The sequence below is a fragment of the Callorhinus ursinus genome, unplaced genomic scaffold (genome assembly GCF_003265705.2).
Source record: "Callorhinus ursinus isolate GAN/ISIS: 27379988/994484 unplaced genomic scaffold, GSC_fseal_2.0 scaffold25, whole genome shotgun sequence".
Classification (NCBI taxonomy): domain Eukaryota; kingdom Metazoa; phylum Chordata; class Mammalia; order Carnivora; family Otariidae; genus Callorhinus; species Callorhinus ursinus.
Window position 1 is genome coordinate 32439276 of NW_027397087.1, and position 25864 is coordinate 32465139.

General features: G+C 39.9%; 1 protein-coding gene across 9 annotated transcripts in view; it reads left to right on the forward strand.

Annotated features, from left to right (window-relative positions):
• Window positions 1-25864, forward strand: part of MAP2K5 (mitogen-activated protein kinase kinase 5) — a 247064-nt gene that overhangs the window by 154611 nt on the left and 66589 nt on the right. For 7 of the 9 annotated variants that reach the window (XM_073877255.1, XM_073877256.1, XM_073877257.1 and 4 more), the window contains one exon: window positions 7803-7832. The exons of the other annotated variants lie outside the window; for them this stretch is intronic. In XM_073877255.1, the coding sequence (XP_073733356.1) occupies window positions 7803-7832 (30 nt within the window). The remainder of the gene's footprint in view (window positions 1-7802; window positions 7833-25864) is intronic. 9 annotated transcript variants of the gene reach the window in all.

Genomic DNA, 25864 nt, shown 5'->3' on the forward strand with positions numbered 1-25864 from the left:
CTTAAACAAAACTCAAAATTTACCAGGCATTAGAGACACAGGAAGATGTAGAACACTAGGAAATGTCACCCAGGTAGGATGTGCTCTGCTGCCCAGTGAATGGTATGGACAGGGAGTGATAGGAATTTTGTCTTCAAAATTGTGTTCTGGGATTAACTCCCACCAGAAAAGGAGTAGTAATTTGAACCAAGTCCTGAAAGGATAGGTACCCTGGAGTTCCCTCTGTTCATCTGTTGTTACACCATCTTAGAATCCAGATAGAGAAACTACCTCCAGTATTGCATTTTGAGTTGTGCCAAAATTTGAAGTTCATTTTTTCTATTAGAAAAGTAAATTGTTTGCTTTCAGCCATCATGACTGAACGTTATCTCTTTTTAATTTAGAGTTTCTCACTGAATTTCCTTTCAATGCACAGAACACCATCAAAAGAGACCTTTGCAGTTGTTTCTCAGTGACTTTTAGAGATTTATATTACCCAGATATTTTAATTAGCATTGTTCTGAGTAAAGATATCGGTGGAAATCAACTTGGAACAATCAGAGTGTCTTCAAAGCTACAAAAGTGGGTCTCTTCAAATAGAGAGGGTTTGTTTTCCTTTTTTTTTTTATCAGCTGTTTCATATTTACTATGGCCAAGTTGAAATTATGTATTGTATTTAAACCCTAGTATTCATGCAAAAAATTATTCAAAGTTTTTGCTCCAGTGTAGTATAGATAGATTGATAGATATATACGCACACATATACAAACGCACACAGTCCGAAAGAAAACGATGCAAGTCAAGTAGCATTGTGGGAGAGGAAGGAGAATTTATGTGTTGGGACAGCAGGGTGAGGAGGACCGAGCAACGTTTAAAGATTCAAAACAATAGCATTTAGCATGAAATCTACTTTTTATCATCCTTACCCAGCCATCAGAATGAAGAAAGACAGTGTCCAGCTGTAGCAGTAGTCTGGTAGCAGGAGAATTAGAAGTAAAGGTACTAGTGCCCGAGGGGTGGGTCATGAATTAATAATTGCTATGTGGCGGATGAGCCCGTCAGAAGAGCTGAAAATGAGGAAGTTGCCTTGCAGAGTGCTATCAATCACTCAGTGACCATAACTTCCAGTAATTAGTGTATTTTATGGGCCTTTGCTTCAGTGGCTCGAAAGCACATATGCTGCAGTCACAGCTAAACTTTGCCGGAGTAATATTCCAGGATGATTTATCCTCCTGCTGCACTGGGATATACCCCTCTATTAGGTGAAGATTGTGAACTAAGCTGCAATAAAGTGTAAGTTTAGGTACAGTTTGCCCAGGTTGAGACCTCAATGTATCATGCTTTTCAGCATCCACAGTTAGGCTACAGCAAGCAATCATTTTTAACCGTGAAACAAATAAAGCAATTAATGGAACAGCATTAGGATATTGTACTTGTGAATTACTGTTGCCCTCTACCCATTTAAGTGTCCACTGTAATAAGCCCATTTCTAATTAAAAAAAAAAAAACCACACTCTATTGGAAACATTTATTTGTAATGCTGTCTTTTCTCCACTATTATTAGTAATCTGTGGGATAGGATGGAGGACCTTCCAAATGATGGAGAAGGACTTGATTTATTTCTTTGTGTTACCATGTTTGGCCTCCTTCAGTTAAAATAAATTTACTTTTTATCCGTGGACTCGAGTGAGGATGAGTAGTTCTTTTTTAAATACTGGCACATGTTAAGAAGCCCTCCTGATGGGAGCCTCACATTTAGGCTCTTTCGACACAAAGAAAACATGTTATTTGCGAGCTCTCAGGAGCACTTAGCACTTTTGTACAGCTGTAATGAGTTATTTGTTGTGGTTTACCCACTGCACTGGAAGTCTCCGAGGCCTTTGCAGACAGAGTCCTTTGCCATTGCCAAAAACATCTGTAGAGCCCACAGTTCTTAGTGATTTAACAAGCTTTGCCACCAACCTGCAGTATGACCTTGGGTAAATTAATTAAGCTTCTGGTGCCTCCATTGGGCCATAATTCTGTTTGTGTTAAGGAAATCCTTACAGTTTATAGGAAAGTGTTATGTGAAAAGTATAAATGGAATAGGGAAGAGATACGCAGGGTCCCACTGTATTCATTGTATAGTGAAATGTTTCTGCACCACTTTTAATGATGGCGTCCTTGCATTTCCTTAAAATAGACACCAGTGGTACGCTTATTTCTCCAAGCAGGGTGGAAAGGTGTACCTACTTTGGCGCTTTCGTTACATTTATTATCCCATCTTTAATTTGCAATGTACTATAATATCACACAAGTTAAAACAATAATAGTAAAACAACCTAATTGTCTTTAATTAAAGTGAATTAGGTTTTGATTTTAATATATTTGATGTAGGGAGAACTGATAACGTGGAGGGTCCCTGAGGTTATTAGGGCATATTTCTGTTGGGCCTGATGGTGTTAGTAATAACCCTCTTCCTTATAGTTCTAGACACGAACAAATATGTCACTTCATCAGTCTCTGTTACTCGCACTTATGCCCCTCCGCAGGGGTCGCAGATTCCACAAGTTATCAGCTAATGGCGTTATACATTAAAAATTGAAGCTTTCCTCACTCCGAGGCCTTTCAAGGCTTTGTTCTTAAGCCCTAGACACTTTGGAGTGCAGCTGCAAACTATAGGCAGAAGATTAAATTAATTTGTAACTCTTTTTTTTTGGTCCTGCATTACTAAATCCTCCACATTTAATTGAAACCCTACTTCAAGACGCTTTGTGTTTCTCTGTTCTTTGTTGTCAGTTTAACCTCCAAAGCATTTTAACACTGGTAAATTGCTGTTATATCCTTTGGATTGTTTTTAAACCATTCAGTAAGGGGATAGTGAAATTGATACATGGGAAGAAAAGTCAAATCTTAGGGTAGATCTTGAGGTATTTAATATTTATTATGGTTCTTCACCAGCATAGTTTCAGATGATTTAAACTCTCTCTCTAGGACTGTGTAAATTGGTCTTGGGATGAAATCTCACCTAGGGAATTTTATGTAATCCAGTAGTTAAGTCTGATTTTTTAAAGTTCCCGGTGTCTGAATGTTCCAAAGTGACTGCTGCATTTCTATAAAATGAAGGTTTAACTGCAGTGCACAATCTAAATGCAAGATCCTTAGATGGAAATTTAATTGTGTAAAATGTGCACCGGGTAATTACAAACAAATTTTAGAACATTTCAGACTATAAAGTCCTCCTTCAGCTAGATCACTGACTATATTGAAAATGCTTATTTTCAGTTTGCAGTTATGCCGAGAAACAGAATATGTCTAAATTAAGAATATTAAAAAAAATATCCGGGGCTCTTCAGTATAACTGTAAATTTAAAACTACTAGCACATTGTTGATATTCTAAGAAACTTAATTCACCAAAAACATATTTTGAATTTGTATTCCCCACTTGCTTTCTTGCTACAGTGTATTTTTTTCTCTTTGTCATTTGTGACTTCATGACCGTAATTATTCATGTTACCAACAGAAGCCATTTTTGTTGCTTTGTAAATAAATATCTTCTTTTTGTTAAAATACAGATGTTTCTGTCATCCAGTTGCTATGCATTTAGCAGTCGTTATGATCACACCCCCATACACATATTTATTATTTAAATTATAAAATCCAACATATTCAAATGCTGCTAACTCAAGAGTATTTCATAGATTATGATTGGACAAATCAAAGATCAATAAGATGACACTAAGGAACAGTTTTAGTTTTACAGTGAAATGTTAGTAGTTTACTGTTACTGATATGTATTCCCAATGGTAAATGTTTTCAGAGCATTCTTTTTCTGCCTTTTACATAGTGAATTTCCCACAACGAACGGAGTATTTAGCAGTTTGCTGAATCTTAAGTATTTGGAATCAAAATGCACTTTTTTCTTTAACATTAAATAGAATCCTCTCCCTCCCCCATCTCTACGTCCACCACCACCCCCCCAAAATAAATAAAGCTTTTCCAAATCTTTTACAACACAGGCCGCTCCCCTCCTGGGAATGAAAAGGATGTGAGAGTCATTTGATGAATTGCTGGCGCTTATGTGCATCCACGTTTTTCAATATACTTTTTTTTTTAAACTGGACTTAAGCTGCCTATATTTAAATGCTTCTTTTGTAAAGATGAAAAAAAGAGCAAAGATTTCTATTGGCTTAGTCCTAATCTGTTTGCTTTGTTGTGATTCTTTTTTTTCCCCTTTCCTTTAACTGTTAACCTATTTATAAATCTAAATCTACATACAAAGGTCATTGGTTGGCTGAACTTAAACCATTTTACTCAGTAAATTTAATTAAGAAAATACAGTGCAACTCATAAGCAAATGAGTTTTTTCCTAGTTTTAAACCAAACCACCCTCTTGAGTGCTGATTGCCTTGCCCGACCCCTGGTGATACAGAAACAGGCAAAATTAAAAAGGACATTAAAGCTTCATTAAATCTGAAACACATTTAGTACAGTGACATATCTGCAGGCCATTTCAGAGAAGATTACATACTCTCTTTTGTAAGTTTCCTAATTTATAATACCTTGACAATAAAAACTGGGGAAATGCAAGTAGATTAATAGACCAGTAGGGGTAAAAGATACAGAATGGCCCCAGGTCCGTCTGTCTCTGAAATAATTCACTCACAGCATATGTGTTCCCTCTTCCTCATAAGGGTTCAGTGTTTATTTTGACTTTTGACAGCCTCATGAGGAGCCTCTTCTTCATGCAGCCATATCTGCTAAGAGACCTTTTCCTTCCCTTCTCCTAATTGAACTTGATAAAAGGGTTCTAGGGCCTGGCTATATATTTCCTTCCGTTTTGCCACAAGACAAATAGCGGGGAACAAAAACACCACAGTTACGTTAAATCTAGAACGACAGGGACGTATGTGGAAGGCAGCTTCCTCTCCCGGGGCCTTAAAATGACTGCTTCTGGTGCCAGCCTACTGGTGCCACTGCCAGTTTGCACTGGTGCAGAATTGGAATCCTTGGCCTCCTGCTGGAGCAGCACAGTGGTGACAGGCTGCGAGAGAGAGGAAATGATGGTTGTACCGCTCTGGTCAAGGACGAGGAACCATCCTATGTCCTCTGGCTCCAAAGAGGTCAGAGCTGCAAGATGCCTTAGAGCAGTTCTCCCAGGAATGTAGTTGACAGGCCTGAGATTTCGTAGGATGTCAGGAAAGTACACACAAAGCAAAGCCAGGCCCGGGAATGATGAGTTCATCAGTTCAAGCACTGCCAGCCACCTGGTTCCAAGCAGACTGGTACAGAGAGGCTCCCAGCTGACCAGCCTGCACTGAATTTTCTCTCTGTATGCATGGTGGTATCTTATAGGGTAAAGGAATGATAGCAGCCATCCTTAGTACATCGTACCAGTTATGACAGGGGCACCAAGTAGATGAGTGCACATTCCCAAGTTGACTGTAGCCTGACCTCTCCATAGAACAATAATAACTCGAGAATTTGAGGCTTTGTGTTCAAGTGGAAAGAATTCATATTTTTCATTTTATGCCACTTCTTTTTTAAGCCCTCCATTTATCATTGCTTATTTAGTTCTTTAGCAAAAACCAGCATCCCATATTGGTACCAGCCAGCTAACTTAGATTTTTAACTGTGTGTGTCATGGGCAAGTTCTTCTCCCGGTGAGCCATGTGGACAGAATTCTTCCACGGTCCTCAGTGACACATGAACCATATACCCGAGTGAGTGACACAGGGCCTATAGAATGGCTTGAGATAAAATACTCTAAATGTCATCTACTAGTCATTAAGTTGTTAGCTTTTTTAGATGAGAGATCCTCCTCTTGGTAGTTTGATAATTCCAAATGGAAGGATGTGCAAAACTTGTCATCCACTGATGAGTGTGATGATAGGTGACAGCTTTTCTTGAGCTGTCACTGCCGGTCAGGTCAGTGTAATGGTGCAAACGCTTAGGCTACCATTACTGCCGTGTAGACCACAGCAGCTCCCCCTGAATCAATGTGCACAATCTCATTGGCCATAAACACACTGTATTTACAAAATATAAGGCAAATGGATTGCCTGTATTGGGTCAGATTAGAGTAGAGGGAGTGGAGAGCTGAGTCTCTCCCTTCGTAATTTAAAACAGTGTGTAGACAACAAACATAATCACATGAACCTGAAAGGGCGTTTAATTAACATCCACACTCTCTTTCCATCGTGCCATCTTGTGATGTTTTTGCTATCTGTACTTTATACTAATCCCTTGATGAATGATACTTACTAAATGAAATAATGGGAGTATAACTTTATGTCTTGAAAATCAATGAACTCTGTGTATATAAGAATGAGTATACAAGGTAATGAAACTGACTAGGCATTGCAAAACACACATACATATATAAATATACATCCAAATGAGTGTTGGCCTTTTCAAAGTAGTCACCTTACAAAGTCATATGGTTTATTCCTATTACATTGCTTTGCTCTGACTGGTTTTAGATCTTTAAAAATTAACCTCATAACCACATCTTCATGTCTGTCCTTATTAAGGAACAAAATATTTATTCTTCAAAGGTGGCTTTGGGTTTTGGTAATACCCACAGACCATTCAAACCTTAGTCAACAAATAATTTACATGATCAAAAAGCTGACGTGTATAATTTTAAGGCCAAGATAAAATGCAATTCTAATAAAATGAAGTAGGTGTTCTTTTGTTATTTGAAATGATTCTAAAAAAGAGTTCAGTAATGTTTCCATAGTGTCCTTGTTTTTTAAATAAATGCACAACTTCTCAAGATGTAGAAAACCAATGTAAAACTCTGGAAAGAACACTGGATTAAGTTGCAAGGCTTAGGGTCAGGCCCCAGACTTCTCCTGATGAACTGTGTGGGAACTTCTTCAATGGGACCCTTGGGTTCTAATCTGTGAAATGGATTGATGCTCTTTTGGATTCATTCCAGCTTCAAAGTTCCCTGATATAGCAATTCTACTTTGAAAGTAGTTACAAATACATATAAAGGATTTCAGGCCTGAGGATGGGCTACATTATGAAGTTGCAAAGTTTTGCTGCTATTTTCTTTAAATATGTTATGGTACATTTGGTAAATTTTATCTTATTACTTTATATCAACTCTGTTCCTGGTTGAATCATTGTGTTTTTAACAGGTGAGAATTCTAAGACCAAAATTAAGTGACTGGCCTAGAAACACATGGCAGTTTACAAATCAAGCAAAATTGGAAGCTCTCTAAAGATCCATGTTCCCGATTTCACTTAGACCTCTAGTTCTGACTTTGCAGCCTTGAAATAGCCACTTTTCTACTAGTGGTAGCTCTTTTTTTCCTGTGGATAGAAAATGAATGAAAAAACAAATAAATTGATGAAAATAGTGGCAAAATTTTCTGTTTCATTTGGCCCATTCCCCATTTCCTACAACAATGCCTATGTGCTTGTTACTAAAAACTCTACAGAACTGTGGGCTGGGAACAATAAAGTGTTTCCATCTTACAAGAGGAAAAGCCAGCGGTCTGCTCTGGTTTTATATCTCTGTCTAAATGAAAACTGTCGCACACAGGTAAATGTGAATAATGCCCATAGAGCTGAGAATGTTGCTGAGAGAAACCACATAATGGTAATGTTTAAAATTAGAATATTTTATGAGGGATGCAGTATTGCCCATTGAAAATGTCCATTCTAAATACAACGTTTAATGTAATTACAGCAATAGTTTAGTTCCTGCATCCAGGGTTGAGAGCTTTTTATATTTGCTGGGTATAGTTCTGAAGTTTAGTACTTGTCTGTCTTAAGGAGATCTGCCCTGCATGCAAATCTATAACTAGACAAATATTATTTCCTTTCCCAGCTTGCTCTTGGGAGGTTTCCATATCCTCAGGTAAGATTGTTCATTACTGCCGTTTGCCACTGTGACATTCATTCCTATGTATGAAGGTGCAAGGAGCAATTGTGAACATTTGAGCCACATACAAATAAATCTGTCCTGTTAAATTGAAAAGTGATATCTTAAAAGAGTCATTTAGAAGTCTCTGTTGATTTTTGATTTTTTTTAAACTCCAGATTTTTTTTTTCTCTTTGTTAAAGGTTGAAAGGCATCATCATGCTCTTCCTTTGTGTGACATTGGTGATGTTTTTCCTTATCCTAGCCCAGTGCCGTGTGCTCATACTGAGGTTAGAGAGGCACAGCCTTTTCTTGATACACTGTTTGAGCTTTTGGTTTCAGTTAAAATTATTTCAATTAAAGGGTTGAGATGAAGGGTGAAAATACCCGATCCTAGATCATTATTTTTGCTAAGCGAATAGTCGGGCCCCCGATTTTATGGGGGTATGATTCTGAAAATACAAATTTTTAAAAAATTTGCCCATTCCTATCCACATTTGTAAGAAAACAAACTGTCCATTATATTACCATTGCTGATGATAATCTTTATAATTTCTTTAAGATTTTTATTTAGAAGGGTGCTAGCACTTAAAATATAAAGCTGTTTTGTGGTTTGAAAATTATTCCCTGGTGTGCAGGGGGCAAAATAAGTGAAATGTCTAGAGGGATGAAAAATGCATGGATTGACTGTTTTCCTCTGGTTGGTGCTCCCTGTTTTTCTGGCATCTTGGTCTGTACAGGCCAAAGTGCCTGGAGGCATGTCTGATTTAAAGGTGGTGTTGGTCTCTGCTCTTTAAGCATCTATTAACTTGCTATTATTATGCAAATAAGTGTTGTATTACACATACTAATTTATGCATGGTTAGATTATGCAGATGCATCACAAACATGGTTATTGAATAATAGGATGGGGCTCATTCACTCTACCATCTTTATAAGCTGTTTTAAGCGAATTCTCCTGGTACCCATGTGGACATTTAAAGACCCTTCATTTGCTGAAATGTGTCTTTTGTATCCTTTTTCTTTTACAGTTAAAGCCATCAGATGAGTGGGAGAGAAATCATCTAAGTTATTAGGTTCAAGAGTGTTACACTCACTTGTCAAATTTGTAGGTTTCTTTGTTTAAACATAATCTTTTCCTTAAAGAGAAAATCTAAAATGTAATCGCTTGGCATGCATGCTAGCATTTAGTCAGATTTTAGTGTATAGAGCCTTGCTGCTTAGCTCTAGGTAGCCCATCAAATTAAAATCACATTTTCAGGATTTATAGCTCATTAGAATATTTATCTTGGTAAGCCTCTAATTCTGTCAGTAATTTCTAAACAAATCACTGTTTGGCCAATTTTTACAATCCCCTAAAATTTTGTAAACGCAGAGACCCTGTTACAGTGTATCTCTCAAAGAAGCCTTAGTAGAAAACTTGTAAGCCATCTCATAAAAGTGCCAGAGATTGAGAACATAGCTATATTCTTTAGATTCCTCATGTGTTGAGTAATTAACCAGTGAAATTTGGTAAGTGATGAGTCTAAGAAACGGATTGCTGTCGCGTTTGACAAATGAAGCATTTGGATGCTCTGGTCAGATTTGGGAAGAGGCTGTACACCTTTGCAATTCTGTTTTCTCAAATGTTTAAGTATACATTTACTTGATCAGTCAAGTGGAAGCTGGAAAATTTTAACGTGCTGGACTCCCTAGTTAGCAATAACCTTTATGCCAGAGTGGGGAAAAAGCCATATTCCCTGAATCGTGATAGAATATTGTCACCAAACTGGGACTTTTATTTGAAATAATAGAAGCAGCTTTGATGCCATTAGGCTTATTTCCCAGATCTTTCAACAGAAGTTTGTGTGCTTCGTTGGCTAGAATCAGCAATGACCTTTGGTGGACTTGGCATTTATTTTACCGGTGTTGTCCGACAGACTGGAGACTGGGAAAGGGTACTGTATCGGTGTCTTTCCTGCCCTTCACTTTGTCCTGAAAGTACATGAGGAACAATGTTCATTTTCATAGTATTCCAGACACTGGATTATGAATAATACCTTCTTTGTGGCCCATTGTATCTCATTTGAACCCCAAGCTACTCTGTGAGATGGCATCCCCTCATAAATGGGGCGTGCGGAATGGTTGATTTGCTCAGTGTTGAACTACAGTGGGGTTGGTTCCATGGAATCCCAAGTGCAGTAGGCAGGAGTGAATCACAGACATCATCGATTCAAACCTCTGTACCATATTTCTGGAAGCAGACATCCACACTCTGCTTGAATACCTCAAGTGATAGGAAACCCATCCAGTCAAAGCAGGGTTCTGTTTACCAAGCTAAGGACTGACTGCTTCATCCTAATTGTCACCTGCTGGTCTGGTCCTTGAACACGTGAAAGCCTTTCGTAGATCCTCATGATCACATAGTTTTGCATCCCTTCTGTCCAGGGCTGGGGACAATCCCAAGACACTGCTACTTTGAACTCAAAGTCCAATCAGGGCACCAGATTTGAGCTTTTCACTAATGGCAAGTTGAGAAGACCAGGCTATTGGACAGAGCTCCGGACCAGGAGCCAAAAGATGAGAATGGGAACCCAACTCTCCCACAAACTGTGGTCACCATAGGCCTTAAATTCTTGCTTTGTAACTCCTTGGGGCTTTAGTTTCCTTAAATCTAGAATGCGGTTCCTGATACCTACCTTTCCTATCTGTTTAGAGCAAGTATGCAGATTAAATGTGCTTATGGCTCTGAAACCACTTGAAAAGTACCAAGGGCCAACCCACTGGCCCTGATGTTGGGCTGTAGCACAGAACAGAATTTCTAATTGTCAACCAAAGTTCACAAAAGGATGTGCTTGGCAACCTGCCAGCCACAGCTGGAGCAGAGCATAAACTGAGCAAAGAAAAAAGCAGGGAGGAGAGGCACGCTCGAAGATTTGTCCCCCACTGGCCTGGCGTCAGTGCTGCTGACAGTGTCGTTAACAGCGCCTCTTCCTACTGGCAATACAGTGTGTATCCAGTGGGGATGCATGATGAGGGAAGGGTGTCTGGAAGGTATCACGGAGAGTTGGTGGCCTGGGACCAACATAAAGATTAAAGGACTGGATTTTCGTTGAGATGATCATTCTATAGGAACTTCTTGTTTTGTGCATTAGGTTTTTACTCGTTCCTGGGAAGTACTGTCTAGTTTCCTTTCCTTTAGGCCTCAAAGTTGCATAGCCTCATTGGCATGCAGTTTAGGACTGGATAGAACAAAAGTTTAGGAGCCACTGTAAGTACACAGCCGTATCACTGCAACTTATGATAGGAACAACAGTGATGTCTTGGATCCATCTAGCACCTTTCAACATCGAGCTTCAGATCACTTCCTATTATCTGATTCAGATTGTACATCCCACCCTCAGGGGCTGTAATTCCCAGCCTCCAGGTGAGCAGATGGAGGCCTGGACACGTGAGGCCCCTTGCCTGAGGGCTGAATGGGTGCAATTAGGCCCAGGACTTGCAGGCAACTAAACCAAATGCCTGGGCTCTGTGGACTCTGAATGTGGTTGGCTGTTCATACCACTCTTCTTTGTCCCACTGAGCCCCTCCAAGGCCTCCCCCTGGTTTGCCTTCTCCACTCCAGGAGGCCTCTTATGAGGATGAGAAATGCTAAACATCAGGGGCCATGCCATGGTAGATGATGACAAGGCCATTCCCTAGAGCCCTTTTGCTTTTCCTACCATGTATTTAGCAGAGGGACAGGAGGGTCCAGAGAGCTCCAGAGCTCTCCCTGACCCCAGTGCCATTAAATTCTGGGCGCCTGTGAAGCAGTAGGATCATGAAAAATTGTGTTTTTAAATGTCTCACAACCAAAAAAGTATCTTCATTTCTTGAATAATTTAGCATTAACAGTAATCTGGAAAGAGGCGCAGGTCTGGACAAGGACTGGAGCTGTGTATAGTTAATCATGTAGATCCAAATTCAGTTGACTTAAAAAACATGACGGTGGGCAATGGTTTGTTTAATGACACCATAATTTAGGAGAAATGAAAAAGATTGCCTGCTACAAATTGTCATCCTTCATTCAAACTTTACAATAGTGCCCTGCATTAGAATGTTAGTAAGTCCATTAAGGAGACTTCTCAGGGGGTGTGTCAGCTCTGGCATTTGGAAATTTGGTGAGCAGGATGCCACAGGAAAGTGAAGGTAATACAGATACAAATGTACTTAAAGTACTTTTGTATGTATAAAAATGTTGTTCTTTTGGCTACAATTCCTGATCTTGGTTAATAAATTACATCAAAATGACCTGAAGTTAAAAAAAGGAAAAAAATCTGAGCAAATAGTGCCCCTGGTATTGTAAAGCTTTGAATGTTTTCACACCCCATTAATTTATTACTTCTCTTTCTTCATCTTTAAATTTCATTTTTTTTTTCAAAAATTCCGACTCCCCGCTGCTGCAGTGATTTTCATCTTGTTGTTAATTTTCCCTGCTCCATATGGAGCTCCAGACATTTCACCTGGAGGCTGTACTAGATTTTGTTGTAGTGATCGTACTTCCGGAGGCCAAAACTGTCATTTAGGGTTCCTGGTGCATCTGTCTGCGCCAGGCTTTTCACTGGCATGGGAGAGTGTGAATAACAAATTGGATGCACCTGAGATTCAGATGATTAGTGTGTTTTGTGAATCTCCACGACTTGTAAGCAGATAGCTCTGGGGGGGCAGGAGGGTTGTACGGCAACTGTGCGTGAATCTGTACTCACACCTTACATTTGGGGCTTCATGAGGGAAGCGCAAACGTCCCAGGCAGTCTGAGTGCAGAGAGAGTAACAAATATTTCATCCCGCCTTGTCATTGATTAGAAAAGAGCCTTTAATTTCATTTCACCCCATGTTGTGATTAATTTGCATTCTTTGTCAGAAGTTAATGGAGTTTTTTATGGTTCACTCTGAAATCCTTGAAGACAGCAGACTTGATCTGATGTTTATACAACCGCCAGCGGAATTTTTTCATTTGATTGATGGCAAGCTTGATGTTATTCCAAACGGCTTTTTAAGCTGTTTTTAAGAATTATTTGAATAAAATGCAAGCAAGATATTGTTGTAACGATCAAGATTATCTGTTAAAAATCTGCTTCAAATAACGAAGATGATAAGTAGTAAAAAGGATCAAAAACATAAGAGATTGTGAATGGCGACGTCATTTGTTAAAAATACATAAGAATGGCATTCAAATAAATTATTGCAATATCTAGAGATCATTTTTCTTGAAAAGAACATACCATCATCTGGCCAAATAGAATAATTAAGGCTAAGGTAGAAGGAAAGTCTGGATCTTTGGGATTAAAAATCTTTACTACCAATTGGCTAATTCTCATTTATTCTGCTAGCTTTTGCCACCAATGTACGAAATAGAGATCTACTGTTCTTAACTCAAGGAGACAAGGTCTGTCAGGCCTGTTAGCTGAACAAAATGATGACATATTACTTGTCTCAATAAAGAGGCATTCTTAAATCCCAGTACAAGATCAACATAAGTGGATAATAGAGGATTTTAAGTGAAAGACATGCATTCTTAATAGTATAATGACTGGCCTTTTTCATAAGATAGCACAGAAATGAAATACCCTGTTTTTAAAAGCAGAATACCCTGGTTGTTTGTGGGTAAAAGGAATGTGTGTTCGTCCCCTGTGCACTATCTATCAAAGTATGAGGGAAGCTGTAGGTGGCGTTTGCTCAGAACCCTCTGCTACTAACCAAGGAAATACGTTTTGCAAATGCTTTTTGATTACTAATACCATTTGTTTGATTTGGGGGCTTTGCCTTGCTTGAGCAGATTCTTGCTTTGCTGTGATTGCTGCTAGTGAAACTTACTCAGGTCAAAAAGCTACTTATCTGAGCACTTTCATTTAAAACAGATTAATTTATTTGCTGTATCTGAAAGTTTGCTAAGTAATTGGGTGGGTTTAATTGAACTTACTGCTTTCTGATCCTTGTATTAACATGATCTAAGGTCCTTTTTATTATATACAATCCATATTATTGACCAAATTTGCCCTGTTTTCATTTAAATGTAAGCAGCCTGTCAAGGAGAAAATATTTTGTTTAACTTGGCTTGGAAACCTGCTATTTTAATGTGTTTTTTTTTTCAATTGACAGACTGTCTTTTAAACATTCATTTATTCTGTAGTAATAAATTGTGCTCTGGATAGAGCATTTGTCTCATAAGGGAGTAGAAAGCATGTGTTCTTAAAACTATTTTAAAATACTAAACACTTTTCTAAAGCTAGTGCTGAAATTCTAGTTTTTATACCTAATTTTATTCATGTTTTAAAAGCCTTTGCCTATGCTACAACTAATCCTAATTTTGATAATTTAATATTGTTTTATATTCAATGTTAAATTAAGGCCATAGGTTTTATTATTTATGTACTAATGTGTTGATCATGACAAGAGCAACCTAGAATTGCAAAATAATACCTAAAAAGTTGACCTTCTTTGGAGAGAGGTATTTGGAATTTATCCTTTGTTACATGAGTTTTTTGAAGTTCAGAACATCAAGGATTCTATAGAATCATATGGATCCAGTTTTTTGTGTGAGGTCTCTAGTCACAGGGAAAAAACCAGCAGTAGGTAATTACCCTAAACTTCAGGTACTCACCTGTAATTGGCAAGAGTCTAAAAGAGCAATGTGTGTGCAGTTTTTTTGCTAAACAGATTTCTAGCCTACATGTTTTAATTCATTATTTATTTTCATTCTCGTTATTTAGGATGTAGACATTTAAAGTATACTAATATTTAGGGGCTACTGTGTGGCTCAGTCAGTTGGGTGTCCTGACTCTTGATTTCAGCTCTTGTCTCGATCTCAGAGTCATGAGTTCAAGCCCCATGAAAACAATACATAAATAAATAATAATATATAGTAATGTTTAAAGTCATACAAAGTCAGATTTCATGTTCCAGGGGTGCCTGGGTAGCTCAGATGGTTAAGCATCTGCCTTCGGCTCAGGTCATGATCCCAGGATCCTGGGATCGAGCCCCACATCGAACTCCCTGCTCAGCGGGGAGCCTGCTTCTCCCTCTCCCTCTCCCTCTCCCTCTGCCTCTCCCCCTGCTTGTGCTCTTTCTGTCTCTCTCAAAAGAATAAATAAAATCTTAAAAAAAAAAAAAGATTTCATGTTCCATAAAAGGCAGAGGTGAGGGGCGCCTGAGTGGCACAGTCAGTTGAGCATTCAACTCTTGATTTCGGCTCAAGTCATGATCTCAGGTTTGTGAGATCAAGCTTCATGTCGGGCTCAATGCTGGGCGTAGAGTCTGCTTAAGATTCTCTCTCTCTCTCTCCCTCTCTTAAAAAAAAAAAAAAAGAAAGGCAGAGGTAAAATTTAAGTGATAGGAAGATGTTCACTTACATACATTTGCTTCTCCCTAGGGATTCTGAAACTACCGATGTCAGATTCTTCTCTCATTATCTATCTCATGCTTATCAAGAGATCTCATAATGTTATTTGCTTAGCCTCTTGCAAAGGTAGGAAGTGGGTTCCTAGTATGTCTTTAAAATAGAGCAGAAATGGAATAAAAAGAATTCCCAAAATGTGGGTAGCTTAGAAACATGACATTTTTCATTAAAGATAAATTACTTGTTAATACCTCATTTGAGGTAAATGCAGTTAGCCAGCTAGGCTAGTGAACCCTGTCTTTTTTAAAACACTAACCCCATGTTGGTTTGATTTTATAGCAACTCCTAAACTGGTGTATGACATACATCTCAGTTCAGTTTGACATGTATTTATCATCACAGGTACTCTGCCCTGGCACTATGCTGAGCAGCAGAAGTACAGACATGAAACAGATGTGGTCCCTACCCTCAAAGAGTCTAGTCTAGTGGAAAGAAAAATAAAACAAACACATGGCAGTTGATGCAAAAGGAACCCTACAGGATGTGGTATGCTGTGGCCTCAAGAGGAAGAGGTCAGCTCACTTTAGAAAGCTGTGAAGGTTTCACAGAGCAGGTGATGTTGGAGCTGAGGCTCTGAGGCTGAAAGGATGGGAAAGAACTTTCCAGGCATTCTAGTCAAAAGGAGACTCGTGTGGTAAAAGATAAAGGTCTGAAGCAGCATGTTGTATACAGTAGCCTTCCAGTACTTTAATTCAGTGGGGTACCACTACTACTACTATTACTTTCGTCTTCCTACCAGTTTAGGAATTTCCCTAGGTGACTTTTAAAGCAGCACTGGGAGGGAAGGAAGAAATGGGAGAGCAGAGTGGTAGAGGAGAGAAGGGTGTGTCAGGATGGAGATAGCAAGTACAGCAGAGACCAGGTAATGAAGTTGGGGTTGAGAATTTTCGTGAATCCCTTTGAGATGACTAGGGAGCCAGTTTGAGGCTGGAAATCATTACATTTTAAGATCTCTGCCCCCAAGGTCAGCTGGCACATGCTTCTGAGGGACTTGGCACATCACAGGACATTTTCTAGACTTTCGGGGGTGGGGAGTTGTCATGCTCAGATGAGCTAATGCCTAAGAGGACACTTTGAAAAACATAAGAGGGTAACCAAGAGCAAGGTAATATTAGTATTATTTATATTTCCAGAAGGTACTTTAGGGATTTACCTATGTAACTCTGAAAATATATGACCATGTCTCATGTCTCACACCAGGTAGGACTGAAATGAATTACTTTTCTGATCCCACAAGAGCCTTCCTTTACAGTCTTTCTTTTTCGACTTACAATTTGTCATTCACTATCACAATCATAATATATAGAATTATATACAGAACCTAGTCATTTTTAGTTCAGTAACTGGGGACCCTGATTCTTTTACAACTTTTAAATCATCAGCTTAGCCCAGAAATAGAATTTAAGTTTGAAGTCATAAACTTGGCGCCCAATCTGGCTTTCAGGTGACCACTTTGCCATCTTCTCTCTCCCTCGGGCTCTGTGGTCTTGGAGCCTTTGCACTGTTTCCCCTTTGGTTTTTATTGGTGCTGTTCTGCTACTTCATGGGATCAGAGAATTTCAGAATGTGACAAGATCTTACAGTGATCTCCTCCAACTCTTTTATTTTATAGAGGAGAAAATGGGATTCCAGTAGCCATTCGGTGCCTCCCTCATGATTACCAGGTATTTAGCCACAGGGTCAGACTGGTTCCCACTCTAGAGGGATGGTGTGGGGAAAAAGAGCCCAAATGGCCATTTTTATTTTACAAAACCATCCACTCAAGTACTGCCTCGGACTGGTTGTGTCTGCAGAGTTGGAAGTTACTGTCCCAGGATGCTCCCTGTCTACCAGCTAATTGCTGATGGGTACAGACCCCTAGGGGCAATGTGGTCCTCAGCAGCGGTAACAGCAGCAACAAAGACATCAGCTTTTACCGTACTCCAGTGTTTTACTTACCACTATTTTCAGTATAGAAAACTTGGGTAGATTTGGGGCTCTAAGTTAAAAAGGGGGCAGACCCGCCCAAGTTTTGTTTGAGCACAGATTACTTTTTAGATGTTTAACAGTTCTGGATTAATGCCCGGCGGGGGGGGGGGGGGGGGCCTTGGGAATTCTTCCTCAACTAAAATGCTAATGATGCTAAGAACCCAACCCTCTTTAGTGCCAATAAAATGGACAAGCTAAGTTCATTGAAAACTCAGTGAGTTGTCTAAAAGGAGCAAAGAGCTGATTCAATTTAGTACTGGAGATTGCCCGGGACACACCAGGTGGAAAGAGGGTCCCAAGGGCTGCTAGGAGCTAGGAAGGCAGGCAGTTGTCTGTGTATGCACACAGTCAGGGTGTCAGCTCCAACACATTGTGGGAAACTGAGGCAACCAAGCAGAACAAGTGTGGACCCTGTCAAAGTCTGTAGGTGGTGACTGCCATGGGGAGAGGGAAAGAAAAGCTAGAGAATAGGATGGTCTTAGGAGGAAAGGAGGCCAGAGGAGGAAAGAAAGACCAAAGAGGGTAATGAAGCTTGTCTTGTTTTCTGTACAGAAACAGGTTGCAAAGAGCACCATTCTGGGCATAAGGAGACCGTGAGTGTGGTCCTGGTTCTAATGTGGTAAAATAGAGTAAACAAGAGAGAGTTGCCGGCTAAAAGCCTTCCTCCAGCCCCTGCTCTTTGGACAGCCCTTTGCCACCATAGCGAGGCAGCCGTAAACACTCACTGACTCAGGGCAGAGAGGACCCGGAGGCAAAAAGTGACACACCCGGCAGGTGACAAGTTAAGTCATTGTCAGATTATGGTTTATCCCCCTTCCACCCCCCCCCCCCAGATCTCAGTTTTCTCATCTGGAAAAGGATAGAGGTGTGCTAGGTCAGTGATTTGCAGAATGATGGGAAGACAGAACATGAAGTCGGTGGGAATTTACTCCTGGACACACACACATGCATGCGCACACAAATACCAGAGCCGTTCTGGTTTGCTCTGTTAGTTTTTGTTAATGAGTCTAAGTAATATCTTATGTGAACTTTGGTAAACACAGAGTCTGAAAAATGCTGGCCTAGACCCTTCTGTGGTCTCCTTTCATCTGGTATGAGCAGTGTCCCCCTCTTTTCCACACCTTCAGCTATCTTTCTCATCACCATCTCCCCACGTACGCTCTTGGATTCTTGAACTGGATTTCACTTATATCAAAGTATGAGAGGTGTGCCCTACAACTCTGAAACAGAAATCAAGCTTTGTTCAGTTCCTTCTAGATCCATGACTTCTTTTCTTCAAGTCCTGTTTTGAACCTCATTCATAGTCAAACCAGTAAGACACATGTGAGTTAACATGGTTACATGTGACTGTATTTCAAGAGTCTTTCCTTCCTAATTCCATATGAAACATGTATTGGCAGCAGTTGCAGCTTTTCTCACGATCTCAGCAGGCCAGACAATGTCATGTACATCACAACAACAACAACAAAAAAGGCAGCGATATGTAGAGTCTTAGCCCACAAAGGAAGAATTCCTTAAAATGCCTGAGAACATCCCTTTTTGGGGGGACACTGTCTTAGAAATCTACAGCACCTTGAATCTAACAAATTGTATTTTGTCCAAATATAGAGTGGCATTTGGAGGAGAATACAAGCTCTGTGCTTAAGTCTTAGCTCTGTCACTAATTTTCAGCGACCTTAAATAAATCCCTCATTTTTGTGGACCAGCAATTGTGGCTTGTCCATCTTCTAGGTCCTAGACTCCAGTACAGTGCCTGGTATATACTTGATAAAGGTATACGAATCAATGAGTTAGTGATTTAGTCTGACTTGACTTTTTTACATGTTGGCACAGCAGATTTTAGAATCAGAAGGAACTAAGAATCAATATACATTTTTAGGCTTTAAATTAATAATTTTGTCCCCTTTTCTTCTGTGTCCATATTTCCACCCTGTCCTGCCAGCATTAATACCCAAAGGATAAAAGCTTCCAAAGAGTTGTCTTAAGATTCTTGAGGGTTCTTATGTAAGAAAAGACATGAATTTGTACTGTCAAGAGGGTAGAACTGGAATGAGAGGTAGAATGGACAGTCAGAAGACATAAGCTCTCCATCACTGTATGCATCCTGGCAGAAGGCCCGTCAGCCAGGAGTGTCATGAAGAAGGGATTCAGGGATCAGATGGAGGTGGGTCAGACTAAAACACCTTTAAGATTCTTCCAGGCCCCAAGAGTCTATGATTCAACTTCAGTGTTGGACAGACCTCTCCTGAGCCAAACAAACAACCAAAAAGGCTGATTATGTATTTCCTATCTGTTGCAGGGGAGAGGCAACAGATAGAAATCAGACTTGTCTAGATTCTGCACTTGGTTGAATTATGTACTCATTTTGACTCTCTAATACTGTCAGTATGAAACACTTAAAAAATAGAAGAGTATAGGAAAGGGCGCCTGGGTGGCTCAGTCATTAAGCGTCTGCCTTAGGCTCAGGTCATGATCCCAGGGTCCTGGGATCGAGTCCCACATCGGGCTCCCTGCTCAGCGGGAAGCCTGCTTCTCCCTCTCCCACTCCCCCTGCTTGTGTTCCTGCTCTTGCTGTGTCTGTCAAATAAATAAAATCTTTAAAAAAAAATTTTTTTTTAAGAGTATATGAAAGAAGTAATTCTTTTTCAGTCCAAGATTTATAAACTTCCGTGTTTCCCTCCATTGAGCCAACGATGTGGCTATCAAAAACATGAATGGACTTAGAGCCTCCAGGAGTTTCTTCTACTGAATGGTGTGTAATGTCCAGAACAAGGTGACTGAGCCAGTCAGTGTGAGGTATACGTGCGAGTGTGGGTGTCCTGCTTTATGAGGAACGCGCGCCCATAGCATCACATTCCAAGAAAGCCATCACAGTGTGGAGAATGTGAAACCCTGCCTACCCCTCCAGGCAGCTTTCCAGTTCAGGTAACAGCAAACTTAACTCAAGTTGCCTCAACCGCAAGGGGACTTGATTGAACTGCATGGCCAAAAATCAAGTATTGCTGGTTTTCGGTAGAACTTGATCCAACAAGTCACTTTTGGCTCTGTTCTTGGTGGGCTTCTTCCTTCACAGACCAGGACTGGCTCTTGGAATTCTAGGGCTACGGGCTTCCCGCTGAGAAGGGAAAAGCAGATCTCTCTTTCCCATAGGCAACCGGAAGCTCTAGGCTTCAGTTTGATTGGATCAGCTTAGTTCCCCAAGCGCAGGGGATTTAGATGATGCTGACTCCTTTAAGCCTGAACCACATGCCCCACCCATAAAGCTGATGATGAAGTAGCTGGTGGGGGAAGCACATGGGCTATTTAGGGGCAGGGAAATGGAATTTGAGTGTCATTAATTGAAGGGGGAAGAATAGAAGACAACCAATCATAGCAAATGATCAGAGGAGGAAAACAGGATGTTCACTCAGGAAAGAAAACATAGTGGAGAAACAACCATCTTCAGATATGTCAATTGCCATCACTAGACTTAATCACTACAGCTCTAGACCATGGGCACATCTCACAGGAGGACATATTTGAACTCATAACAAGAAAGAACCTTCTAACAATTTAAGCCACCCAGGATAGAATCATTGGAATCCCATCTCTGGAAGTCTTCAAGCAAACACAGGATACCTGCCTGTCAAGAATATCATAAAGTGAATTTCCACATGGAGCAAGGAGTCAGACCAGGTGACCTCTAACATCATTCTGTATTCTATGGCATGTGGAGGATTGAAGCTAATAGAGATAACAAGACTAAATGAGAGCTCCAGAAAAAAAACCCTTTGAGACATTTTGACACCTTAAAAATCTTTTGCTACAGCAGATTTATTTAACCATAAAGAATGGAATGGTCAACAGGCCTTTCTCAAAAAAGCCACATCTCCCCCCACTGCCTCCCCCCACATACACACATAACTGATGTTCTAAGCTAGATTCTGAAATAAGCCCACTCTTTTTTGGAACAAAGAAAAGAGAAAAGTTTGATACAGCAAATGTATCTTCTTTGAAAGGGAAACTCTTCTAAATCTTATCTGAAAGTCTTAATGGACATCTTGGCCAGGCCTAAAGACATTAGGGAGAAGGTTAATTTTATAATTCACATTGATCATTTTAAATTGTGTTTCTGAGCCCCTGCCTTTCTCACAAAATTCAGGTCTAAATATTAAAATTTACATTTGCCCAGAGGATGATTTACTAGGGTTCCTATATACCTATGCGGAGTGGGACATGAGCTATGTCAATTTTAAATACACAAGGGATAAAAGAGTGGAGACTGGCAGTCAGGTCCTTTCTTTCCTGCTCACTGACTGGCAGACCCAGCAAATGAATAATGTTACACTGTACCTTGATGCTCCAGCTGCTGTGTTTTGTGTGAAAATGCATTGTCCTTGATACTCGGGAAGCGGTAAGAGCCAAGTGATCTAATTTATGGCTTTGTTGATTTTCTGTCTGGTCCCATCTGAGCTGAGCCCTCCTCTAGGCATCTTAGAGCCTTTCTGTCCCACCCAGCTGTTTGTGAAATTCAGGAATATCTAGATTTAGCTTTTCAAAACTGGTCATTCCTGAAGGCAGCAGAGAGAAGGTGCCATGAGTAGATCTTAGAAGGTGGGAATCCTAGTGACTCTGTCATATCCCGTTGAGTAGCTCCTTGCTAAATCTTCTTGCCACTTATTTTTAAGTCCTTAGTTGTTTAAGTCTCATGACTTATTTTTTGCTTTTGTTTTGTTCTATATAAGATATGCTAATAGACTTACAGGCATGATAAGAACTTGAACAAGGACAAAGACTGATAAACAGGAGAGATACAATGGCACAAGTGAATTATACGTGTTCATTTTATATTATTAGTAATTATATATTATTCATTTATTTTGTCTCATCCTACATTCAATATCTAAAAATATCAGTTTATCAGAATTCTCATTTATGGTTCGCTAGGATACATTTTGTTCTACCTTTTTTTTTTTTTAAGCAGTCCTTTGCTTAGGAAATCTTACAGTAAGTTAGTGGTACTAAGCAATATGTGTTTAGCTCGTGGTCATGGGAAATAATTTTTCTTTTCTCGTTGAAGCCTTTTTGAGATTTGGACACTTTGGTTTTGCAAGTTGTAACTGTTTGGAGGTGGTGTGTCCCTAAGTTTTAGCACCCAGCACCGTGCCAGATAAAATTAGATTGAATGCCAGTACCAGCTTCTGAGGCCATGGGGGTCTGACTGGAATTCCGAGGGTTTTTCTGACTCCAGTCTATATGCATTTTCTCCACACCAGGTAGCCTCCTGAGTCAGCAGTCAGGTCTAGGCCAGGCTGTATCTACGACCTTGGACATTGCGCCCCTCTAAACCTCAGTGTCCCTAATAGCAAAACGAGTAGATTGAAGTAGACCATCTCTGCAGCTACTTTTCATTAAGAGAAAAATTTTTAGGTTATTATTCTTCATTTGTAATATAAAAGTCTCAGTTTACCATAATCCTGGTTTATATTAGACAGGATTAAGCTTAATGCATCTGATTTGAGAAGAGAGTCTGTAAAATAGCTATCATTGCTAAAACATGAAGTGTACAGTAAGAATAGAGTTGAACATTGAAGGCTAGAGTATGGTGCTAGTCAGTCCACGTGCACACGCGCCCCCGGTGTACTTAAAAAATGCCAACCATATCATTTAATTTCATATTTTCTTTTTCTACTTAAGAGCAAATAACACAAGCTTGAAAAGCAGTAAATATGTAAAGAGAAAATTTGTCAACTGATATTGGAAGATCTGACCTCGGTCACGCATAAATCTCTCCGACAAGGGCTGCAGGGCAAGCCATAATTTCAGAGAGTAAAAGAGAAAATGAAAGGTCTGGCCAGTGTCTTCTTGAAGTTACATAGGTGGATCATTTTAGTTTTCTGATTGTGCTTCTGCACGTAATGTGAAAGGGCTGGTGGCAAAGTCAGCTTTCCCACTGTATGTAAAAAGCCCGTCCACAGAGATGGAAATGGAACGTGGGGCTCCCAGAGTTGCTGTTTCTCACCAGTTGTGGACTTTACAAAGTTGAGGCCCCACAAGCAAACTTTTGCATTGGCAGTTTCCTCTCGAGGATCATTTTCCAAAGTCATTAGTTGTGTTATAGGAGCTTTTGAAATTGCCAACTACATGGTCCTTGCAAGGAAATAAATGATAAGTGTTACTGCAAGAACACCCCATAACTGATACTTAGGCCTGCCTGTTATGAAATCAGTCGTCCCCGTTTAAACACATAAAGATCTGTCTTACATCAGACTGAGGCTTAACCATCCCCGCTTAGTGTCACTTAAAGTCTTGTAGCTAAGGGCTGGGAAAAGAAGAGAAAAAAAAAAAAAAAAAGGCTGTGCCCAGAAGACAGAAGAGGGTCATCTAATTAGTTTATCAAATGCTACTAGTTCTGGAGACTGATTAGCAAAGTGTAATGATCGGAGCAATTATTGTTCTTCTGTTCGTTGTCCCAGAGTACTAGTTACACATAGGAAACTCAACACCAGCAAAGTGGGCAGGCAGGACTCCAGACTTGGACGAGTTAGTTATAAACAGCATTTCATATGTTGTGAGGTAGAGGCAGTTCATCAGCCCTAACAATGTTATTGTGTTCCTCTGAACTCTGCTCTCGCAGCGAAGCATTTGGAAGGCAGACCTAGAATAAAGAGAGACATTCACAAAGCTAACATTTTATATCGAGTACCCTTAGTACCACTTTTAATGTGCTGTAAAATGAGGGGCTTCACTCTTTCCTGAACTGTGTGCAAAAGCAGAGGCAATGACTGGAGGTTGACTTTGTTGCGGTCTGTTTTATGGGTGCTCTGCCTACACAGCAATGTGATCTTGAAAAAGGTAAACAACAAAGAGTTTAGGAGTGAAAAATATGCCTAATATAAATACAGTCAAGTCCGTGGCAGTTCAGAATTTGAAAAATATGACTGTGGCATTAAATTTTCCGGTGGAATTAAACAGAGGAACAGAATATAACCTTTAAGGCAGTATATCTGAGACAGAGAAAGGAAAGAATATATCTAACTCTGTCGTCTGTGTGGCATTCATATAAAGAAAAGCACAGTAGCTTTATTTAATTGAGAAAATGAATCAATTACAATGATGTTGCATCATCAAGTTCTTGTGAAATAGAAGATATAAGTCACTGTGTTGTGTAACAGTGTTAAAAAGTAATTGAGTATCTTAAGCGTTTTGAATCAATTTCTGGTAGTAGCACTGCTACCTTAATACAAAATTTATGAAGGTGATTTCATATAATATGTAGCTATCAAAGCCGTGTAATAAAACCTGGTAACAACATCTCTCTTTAAGAACCTGGGAAAAACAGTATAGTTATAAGATCATAAAAAAGACTTTGATGTTGTTGTTTTTCTCTGTCTCATAGTAAAGAGAAAGCATCAAAATAGTAAAATTTTAAGTTATCTTAAACCATGGTTTCTTTTACCCACAGAACAGGGCAAAGTGGAGACCTCTAAGAGCTCGCTCGGTTCATGAGGAAATGTTCTCCCCTGAACTCATTTCACACAACTTATGTGCTGCTGGAAACGATGTTGTACAATTTATTCCTGAATTTATTTTGAAACATCTCACTTAGAATGTTTGCCTCATGTTTTTCCTCAGAGAATGTTGTAATCCCCCTGACTGTTGGAAATTTGTGAAAAACATTCTCTTTGCCAGAAATGGATTTCTGATTCTTGGTTTGTTACAAGTACCTCTCCTGTTGAAATAGATATATCTTGTGAAGAATGGAGGGTGGGGGAAGAGTATGCCTGTGTACCTGGAAAAAATAAAAGCAAATGCCAAAGGGATCTCCTATCGTAGGAGAAGTGACCTGGGCCTTTCAAGGTTTTTGAAAGGTGGTGTGGCTTGTTACCAAAATCCTTAACCACTCCGGGGTGGTAGTTAACCCATCTTCCTTTTTAAACTAAATCTTTACCATGAGAGCATTATGCAGAAGTACTCATTGACTAGAGGAAGGAGCAGTAATTCAGCGTAGCATTAAGTGGGAACTATCCAAGTAGACTAACAGCCAGTCAGCGTGGGACAGGTTTCAGGGAGTGGTGACCAGGGAGAGCAGGGGTGAGTAGGCACCATGTTCAGTTGGGATAATACACAGGAAAGTGCTTTTTAAAACACTCAGGCACTAGGTGAAGGGTCTGCTGAGAAGCCATATGGATGCAAAAGAAACACAAAAACATAGTTTTTGCCCTTGAGAAGCTTGCAGTCTACTTCAGAGGAAAACGCCAAAAATTGATGATTTATCAACTTTACCACACTAAGTATAAATATATACAAATCCACTTGTTTTTAAATAATGCTGTGACTGTCGACAGATATAATACAGACGCTGGAAAGAAAGGAGCACGGGAGAAGCCCTGACATCACTGTTCCTGTGGCCTTGGGCCTGCCCCATCCTCTGGGAGGCCAGTCTTCCCATCAGAGGATAGAAGTGATCATCCGTGGGGCACCTGGGTGGTTCAGTCGGTTAAGCGACCAACTCTTGGTTTTGGCTCAGGTCGTGATCTCAGGGTGGTGAGATTGAGCCCTGTGCTTAGGGCTACTCGCCCAACGAGAAATCTGAGATTGCTCTCCCTTTCCCTCTCCCTCCCCCTCTGCTCCTCTTTCTAAAATAAATAAATAAATAAAATGTT